This window comes from Belonocnema kinseyi, chromosome 8 (genome assembly GCF_010883055.1).
Source record: "Belonocnema kinseyi isolate 2016_QV_RU_SX_M_011 chromosome 8, B_treatae_v1, whole genome shotgun sequence".
In the NCBI taxonomy this organism is placed as follows: domain Eukaryota; kingdom Metazoa; phylum Arthropoda; class Insecta; order Hymenoptera; family Cynipidae; genus Belonocnema; species Belonocnema kinseyi.
In genome coordinates this window covers 137,333,445-137,342,620 of record NC_046664.1, presented here as the reverse complement: position 1 = coordinate 137,342,620, position 9,176 = coordinate 137,333,445, and the positions used below count along the sequence as shown (strand labels likewise).

General features: G+C 35.6%; 1 protein-coding gene across 1 annotated transcript in view; it reads right to left on the bottom strand.

Moving 5' to 3' along the window:
* Positions 1-5,789: 5,789 nt before the first annotated feature.
* The window catches only part of LOC117178721, a 9,953-nt gene continuing 6,566 nt past the window's right edge, over positions 5,790-9,176 (bottom strand). Inside the window, exons 2-3 of the mRNA XM_033370150.1 lie at positions 6,065-6,223; positions 5,790-5,927 (exon numbers count right to left, since the gene is read on the bottom strand). Of these exons, the coding sequence (XP_033226041.1) occupies positions 5,790-5,927; positions 6,065-6,223 (297 nt within the window). The remainder of the gene's footprint in view (positions 5,928-6,064; positions 6,224-9,176) is intronic.

Genomic DNA, 9,176 nt, shown 5'->3' with positions numbered 1-9,176 from the left:
CAAAAATCAATTTTGAGGTTTTCACACCAATCGATAGTTCTGGAGTTGCTCTTTCATTTGCAAAAATCAGACATTTTTTAAGTTGACTACTTTTTTTGTTATTGAGCTGCAAACATGGGCATGATAAACGTAGTCGGAGATCGAACGAGAGGCTTACGAAATCCAGCCCCACTGCTTACCACTACAGTTGTTATGCGCTTTGTCCGTGAGCTCCACTGGCTCGCGCCTAAAGACAGAAACAAACACACACACACACACACACAGTGAGAGAGGGGGGGGGTCACTGCTTCCTCTCTCCCCTCTCTTCCTTTTAATAATAACCTCAATCGATCCTACGCTTTTTGCCCTTAATCTCTCCTTTTCTGCAGTTTTCTTATACTTCCCCCTGACTTCCTTTCTTTGATCTCCTCTTTCAGTATACTGAAGACTTCCTGCTCTAAATCTGTTTCCTCCGTGGAGATACTCGTTCCGCTACCCATGAATCCAATTCAAACGCTCCCGTCTTTCATGCTTTCCTACCTCTATCCATCGTCGCGGTCTGGTACCTGTCTCGCCTTTTTCCGTCGCTACCCAACCCTGCTTCTACCAACCTGATCAACCCAGTCCTCGTATCCTTAAAGAAAGTGCATTTTTTGTATTATTTTTCGAGTATTTTGGCAAGAAAAACTTTTTTTTACAGAAAACTACCAAGGGATATATTGACTCAGTTAACAGAAGGATCTTATTGGCAGCCATGAAGGAGAGAGGAGTAGACGAAGGTTTAATAGAGAGGATAGAAAAAAATATTTGTGGATACTAAGATAAGGGTGAAGATAGGAGATAAGAAAGGTGAGGAATTCTGGACAGGAGCGGGGCTCAGGCAAGGGTATCCTTTGAGCCCTGTTCTATTCAGTATTTTTTTCGCAGATTTAGAGGAGAAGTTGAAGATGAAAGGGAAAGGAGGAACAATATTAGGAACGGGCAAACTGTATTCACTAGTATATGCAGATGACGTAGTGCTACTAGTGTCTGATGAAATAGTTATGGATTTGTTGATAAGAGTGTTCGAAGAATTTGTGAGAGAAAAAGGTTTAAGAATAAATGTGAACAAGACTAAGATGATGTGTTTCAGAAATAAAAAGGCAGATTAGAGTACGAATAGAAGATAAATGACGTGATGATAGAGTTGGTTGATGAGTTTTGGTACTTAGGATTTTAGTTCGAAACGAGAGGGGGCAGCGAGCTGCAAGTGAGAAAGAAATTGGAATGCGCGAGTAAAATAATGGGACAAGTATGGGGTATAGAAAAAAGAAGGTTTAAGAATGACTGGAAGATGAAAGTGTAGATGTTTGATGCATTAGTATGGTCAGTGTTAAGCTACTGTGTGGAAATATGGGGATGGAAAGAACACAAGAGAATTGAAAGTTTGCATGAGAGATTTTTGAGATGGGTGTTGCGAGTGAATTGAAATTACCCAGGGTATATGCTGAGGGAAGAAATAGGACGAGAAAAAATGATGCTGAGGTAAGTAAAAAGAACCTGGAACTTCGAAGAGAAACTAAGAAGGGGAGAGGGAAGACAAATTGCACAAAGCTTGGTCCCACGAGGTCATGAATAAAGAGTGGAGGGGTAACGTGGGGTGTTCAAACTGGGATGTGGAGAGATATGAAATGAGGCGTGAATGTGGTATACATGAGAGAGGTACAGAGTGAGAAGAAATAGAGGAAGACAGGAAGGCAAGGCAAGGTGAAGAAAGATGGGAAAAAATAGCAGATTCAAGGTACAACATCTGGTATAGAATGGTTAAAGGGCAGGGAAAACCAGACACCTGAAAAAGATTAAAAAGGAGAGAAAATGGAACAGAGTAGTGAGATTCAGAATGGGAAAGGGTATAAGATCATGCAGGCATTAGATGAATGAAGAAGAAAATGTTTGTAGAGTATGTAGGTATGAGCATGAAACATGGTTGCATATGTTTGAAAGGTGTACAGGGGTCGAAGGGGGAGGGGAGAGTACAGAAGAGGGAATTAAATGTATTCTGCATGAAAATGGTCAGGGGGAGGAATGGATGAAGAAACGAGAAGATCTGAGAGAGAGAGAGAGAGAGAGAGAGAGAGAGAGAGAGAGAGAGGGCTGGTTGCACAGGATAGTAGAAAAAAGCCGAAAAATGACTCCGAAAAAAGTATAGTTACGAAGTAGTGTTGCGAACTAGAATCAAAATTTGCAATTGATAATGGTATGAAGAGAATAGTTCATAAGATACTATAAGGCTTGTTTGTAAGAATACTTGTAATGGTTATGTAAAGACTCTCAAACCCGCAAAAGGGAGAAAGTATACACAAATAAAGAAGTGTATTTTTAAATATAATTTGATTTCGAGAGGAGCCCGACTTCTACAAGATTATATCAATAAACATTTAATAAACAGAAGTGCACTTTTCAAATTACGTTTTTAGTTTTATGGCTAGAAAAATAACTTTTTTTACCTAAATCTACCAAGGAATAAATGGATCAGAAATCACTTCCATTTTATTTATATTAAAAGTGTTGTTTTAAATATAATTGGATTTCGAGAGAGGTCAGCCTTATAAAAAGTATAAAAGGAAACATTCAATGAACAAGAGTGCAATTTTTGTATTATCTTTTAAGTTTTTTGGCAGATAAATCACTTCCATTTTATTTATATGAAAAATGTAGCTTTGAATATAATTTGATTTCGACAGGAGTCCGAATTAAAAAAAAAAAATTATACCAATAATTTAATAAACAAAAGCGCAATTTTCAAATTATTTTTTTTAGTTTAATGGCTAGAAAAAAACTTTTTTTATCGAAATCTACCAAGGGATAATTGATCATTACTCACTTGCATTTTATTCATATTAAAAGTGTAGTTTCGAATATAATTTGATTTCGAGAGAGATCCGCCGTATGAAAAGTATACCAGTAAACATTCAATATTCAAGAGTGCAATTTTTGTATTATCTTTTGAGCTTTTTGGCAGATAAACAAATTTTCCACCCAAACCTAGCAAAGGATAAATTGATCAATAAAAACTTCGATTTTATTTATACTAAAAGTGTAGTTTCGAATGTGATTTTAATTTGAGAGAAGCCTGCCTTATAAAAAAGTATATAAATAAATATTTAATAAAGAAAAGAGCTACTTTTGTATTATCTTCGATTTTTTTGGCAAAAAACAATATTTTTAACCGAAATCTACTGAAGGATAAATTGATCTACAATCACTTCCGTTTTGTTTATATTAAAAGTATACTTTTGAATATAATCTGATTTCTAGAAAAGCCCCCCTTATATAAATGTATACGAATAAAAATCTAATAAACGAAGGTGCTATTGTTGTATTATTGTCCGAGTTTCTTGGCAAAATATACCCTTTTTTACCGAAATTCACGAAGGAAAAAATTGGTCAAGAATCTCTTTCATTTTATTTATATTAAAAGTGTAGTTTCGAATATGATTTGCTATCCAGAGGAGCCAGTATTATAAAAACGTCTATCAAGAAACATTTAATAAACAAAACTGCAATTTTTGTATTATTTTTCACGTATTTTGGCAGAAAAAATTTTTTTTACCAAAGTCTACCAAGGAATATATTGGTCAAGAGTTACTTCCATTTTATTTATGTTCAGAGTGTAGCTTCGAATGTAATTTAATTTCTAGAGAGTCTCACCCCTGGCGGACCGAAGGAACCGAATGGAGCCTCTACAAAATACCCGTAAAGACCTCATTCGGTTCCTTTTTGATAATCTCAGAAAAACAGCAAAATAAACTTTTAAATTGTCGAAATTCGGATTCTACGTTAAAATTCCCTACAGAAAGTCATGGAGTAATCGCTATAGTTTTTTTTGCAACGGTAAAAAGTTTTTAAAAATATAAGACGTATAACGCCTGTTGACTGCTACATTACAAACGCATCAATGGAAGTAGCATTCAACAGAGTTTATAGATCTTATATATATATTTTTTAACTTTTTACCGCTGCAAACAAAAGTTTTGCGATTACTCCGTGAGTTTCCGATAGAAAATTTAACGTAGAATCCGAATTTCAACAGTTTAAAATTCTATCTTGCTGTTTTATTTATTTTTTAAAAAAGGAACCGAATGGGGACACAATGGGGTCTTTACGTGTACTTTGTAGAGGCTGCACCCGGTTCCTTCGGTCTGCCAGGGAAATGCCAATAGATACATTTATCAATAATGACTTGCATTTTATTTATATTGAAATTAATAATCACATCCATTTTATTAATATGAAAAGTGTAGTTTCGGATATAATTTCATTTAGAGAAAAACCCACCTTACAAAAAAGTATACCACTAAACATTTAATAAAAAAATTGCAATTTTTGTATTATCTTTCGAGTTTTTCGGGAGCAAAAAACCTTTATTTACTGAAATAGACCAAGGTATAAATTGGTCAGTAATCACTTTGATTTTAATTACATAAAAGTGTAGTTGCCAATATAATTTGATTTCGAGAGATTGGTCAATAATCACTTCTATTCTATTTATATTAAAAGTGTATTTTCGACTGTAATTTTATTTACATTCCTCATTCCACCAGCCTCTCTTTTCCCTTATCTTCAAATTTGTCCCTTTCCAACTTTCCATTAACGAGTCTACTCCCTCCTCTTCTATAAACCTTATCATTTCCTTTTCCATTTTTCTTCAAACTCTTTTAATTTATCTACTTCCTAAGCTACCATTTTCTTGTTCCTTTCTCCTCCTCTTTCCTTTCTTTAACTGCCTCGCTTCTGGCCACCAGCTTTCGGTGTAGCTATTACCGGGAAGTGCTCGCACTCAATCTCATTACCCACTTTTATATAACTGATCAAATTCTTATTAATTTCTTCCGCCAGGAAGTAGTCTATCACTGTCTTTACCTTCCCTACAAATGCGGTTTCTTCTTCCTCATCTCCTTTCATATTACCATCACATATAGACCATCCTGTTTCTCCTATTATGTCTAGTAAACTCCTCCCCTCCCTTTCTATCTCCCTATGTCTGGAACTCCTTACATATGCTTCCTTTTCTCCATCCCAAGTCCCTCCCCCTTGTTCGCTAGTCCATGCATTTAAATCACGTCTTTTCAAAACTAACTCTTCTTTCTTCTCCTGCATCCACCTACTAATTACTCTTGAACCTTTGCTTTTCGTTTCTATCTCCCTCTTTTCTCTCTTTTACTAGCAATTATTTTCTCACACCTGAGACCATTCCGCCCATCCCTCTCCCTTGAACGTGTTCCTTTCTTGCTCTCAATTCCTCCCCATTTACCCATAACCTGTCTTTTCTTATACACACCATACGGCCCTTTTTCCTCTCTCCCTAAGCCCTCTGCTCTACTTTCCGTCTCCTTTTCCTCTCTTTCCATGTTAGTTTTTCTTCAACTTTTCCCTTCTTCCTCTCGATAATTTTTTTTCCTGCGTAATTTTCTTTTTCTCCTCCTCACTCCCAACCTTTACCAGAAAGATTCCTTCTTTTCCTTCGTTCATCCATCCTATTTGCTTGACTCCTTCTACCCTTACTTGCACTCTAATATCTCTCAAAAGATTTTTCATTTGCACTTCTCTTGTTTCAATCTCCATTTTTAATCCCTTAACTACTAAGTTATTTTTCCTCTTCGCCCTTTCTTCTCCTTCTAATCTTCTTTAAATCTCACGCAGTCTTTTCTTCAATCTTTCATTTTCGCTTTGCACGTTCTTTTCATTCCTTTTCACTATTTCCTCATTCTCTGTTTTTCCCTCATGTGCTCGTTCCTAATTTCTAGATTGCCGACCCGTTCTTTCAACTGTTATATATCTCTAGATCTCTGTGCGTCAACATCTCTCTGTCTATTCTCAATGCTTTCTAGCTTATCCCAAACCTTGTATTTCTCCTCCTTCCAGCGTTTATCCCATTCTTCCCATTTTTCTCTTACCTTTCTCACTTCCTACTTTACATCGTTTACCTGTCTATTAATATCCCTATTCGTGCCATCTAATCTCGTTTTTGTTTCCTCTCTAAACCCTTTTATGAGAGCTTCCAATTTTTCAAACATTCCCCCATCGATTTCCGTTTAATTCTAACCTTCTTGTTATTCTTGTCTCTTTCTGCCTTATCGTCCCCTGCCTCTCCTTTCCTTTTTTCCTCTCCTTCACTGCTAGTCGCGCTTGCCTTTTTTGCCAATCGTCCAGTCTTCTGTTCGAACACGTGTTGCCTAGCGTGTTGAGGCACTGCAAATTTTATCTATATTAAAAGTTTAGTTTCAAATATAATTTGATTTCGAGAGAAGCTATTGTTATAAAAAGGTATATCAATAAACATGTAATAACCAAAAGTGCAATTCTTTTAATATTTTTCAAGTTTCTTAGCAGAGAAAAAAACTTTTTTTACCAAAATCTGCCAAGGGATATATTGTTCAATAATTATTTCCATTTTTTCATCTTCAAAGTGTAGTTTCGAATGAAATTTGATTACAAGAAGAGCTTTCCATGTAAAAAAGTGTACCAATAAACATTTAGTAATTGAAGAAAAGACTGAGTGAGATTGAAGGAAGATTAAAAGGAGAAAAAAAGGCAAAGAGGAAAAATAACTCAGTAGTTAAGGGATTAAAAGTGGTGATTGAAACAGGAGAAGTGCAAATGAAAAATCTTTTGAGAGATATTAGAGAGCAGGTAAGGGCAGAAGGAGTCAAGCGAATGGGATGGATGAAGGAAGGAAAAGAAAGAATGTTTCTAGTAAAAGTGGGAAGTGAGGAGAAGAAAAAGAAAATTATGGAGGAAAAAAAATTATCGAGAGCAAGAAGGGAAAAAGTTGAAGAAAAACTAACATGGAGGGAGAGGAAAAGGAGACGGAAATAGAGCAGAGGGCTTGTTTAGAGAGGAAAAAGAGCCATATGGCGTGTATAGGAAATGGCAGGTTATGAATAAATGGGGAGGAATGGGGATCAAGAAAGAAGCACCTTAAAGGGAGAGGGATGGGCGGAATGGTCTCAGGTGTGAAAAAAGAATTGGCATTAAGGGGGGAATAACCTTTAGAAAAAGTAAAATCATTCTATTTTAAAGAATTTTTTTTAAGTTGACAAGAAAACTAGATCATTTATTTATTCTAACATCTTTTTCTTACATGGTTCAAGAGTAAAAAAACATGTGACTTTTTTTTACAAAATGGCTATTTCTTCAAGCGTCTGCTCCGAGGCATCGAAAACTGCTGTAGCTGTCAAAATTTTTCCATTTATCTAATATAAAAAAGATTTCTTTTCGATTAATTATGTGTTAAAGGGAAGGATAAACCTATAAAATAATAAAAAAGGTGAAAATAAAAATTTTCGCTAGTACCACAAAGAGAAACCCCTGAAAATTTCAGCCTAATCGGTCAATAATTTTTGAAGTTACAGCACGAGCAGTTTTTGAAAAGACAATTTCGAGACAATCACGTTTGAAGATTCGTTACGGTATGACTATTAGTTTCAGTGACTTGCCGATCAAAGGGCGATTCCGGGTCCACGTAATAAACGTAGTAAACGTAACAACGTAGTGACGTAGTAATCAGCCTTCCCAGAATTTATGGGACAAAAAAATATACAAACCTATTGTGGAAGAAACATTGCTCTGACCCAAGCGCTATGACTACCTGATTAGTGACGGTATGCGGACTCTGACATTTTTGACAATATCTCCATAAATATTTAATATTTTCCTTTTTCCTTTTTACAGTATATTTTTAACATATTATACATTCAAAATATGAAAGAAAAAAAAATCGATTTTTTTGGAAATTCTAAAGGTATCTCCCCCCTTAAAAGAAAGAAAAGAGGGAGATAGGAATGAAAATAATGGTACAACGGTAAGAAGGATTAGAGTTGGAAAAGTTAAAATAGCGGTGGCTTATGTATATAGAAGAAGAGGAAAAGAGAAAGGTTTGCGTGTAATTAGTAGGTGGATGCAGGAAAAGAGAAAGGTTTGCGTGTAATTAGTAGGTGGATGCAGGAAAAGAAAAAGGAGTTAGTTTCGATAGGAGGTGATTTAAATGCTTTGACTGGCGAACAATCGAGAGGGACTTAGAATGGAGAAAAGGAAGCATATGTAAGAAGTTCCAGACATAGGGAGATAGGCAGGGAGGAGGAGGGGGTTACTAGACATAATAGGAGAAGCCGGATGGTCTATATGTAATGGCAATATGAAAGGAGATGAGGAAGAAGAAATCGCATTTGTAGAGAAGGGAGAGACAGTGATAGACTACTTCCTGGCGGAAGAAAGAATTAAGAATTTGAGAAGTTATATGAAAGTGGGTAATGAGATTGGGTCCGAGCACATTCCGGTAATAGCTACACTATAAGGTGGTCGTCAGAAGCGAGGCAGTTGGTGGAAGAAAAGAGAAGAAGAAAGGAACAAGAAAATGGGAGCCTTGAAAGTAGATAAACTAAAAGAGTTTGAAGAAAAATGAAAAAGGAAACGATAAGGTTTATAGAAGAGGAGGGAGTAGACTCGTTAATGGAAAGTTGGAAAGGGTCAAATGAGAAGGTAAGGGATGAGATAGGTACGAAACCAGACAGAGAAGGGGAGAAGAGAGGCTGGTAAGACGAGGAATGTAACTAAAATTATATTAGAAAATACACTTTTAATATAAATAGAATAAAAGTGATTATTGACCAATCGATCCCTTGGTAGACTTCGGTAAAAAAAGGATTTTTTTTTTGCAAAAAAACTCGAAAGATAATACAATCAATGTGGTTTTGTTTTTTAAATTTTTATGGATATACTTTTTTTTAAGGCGGGCTACTCTGGAAATCAAATTATATTCGAAACTACACTTTTAATATAAGTTAAATGAAAATTATTACTGACCAATTTACGAGGGTAGTTCAATAAATCCTTAGAATGACCAACATATGGCGCGCGAATCGCTCCAAATCATCTGTTTTCAGTCAGCACCACTCCCGACTAGGTATATGGTGCAGTCACAGTCCACATCTTCTGAGTTTACGTGTTTTTATAACCAATTGAAAAAAAAATTGTTCGTTAAGAAAAATGGAAAAAAACGAGTTCAGAGCGGTAATCAAACATTTTTATTTAAAGGGCTTAACTCCATATGAGAAAAAAAATGAATTGGACTCAGTTCATGGCACATCTGCTTCTGCCTTAGCAACGGTTTATAACTGGGTAAATGAATTTAAGCGTGGTCGTACATCAATAAGTGA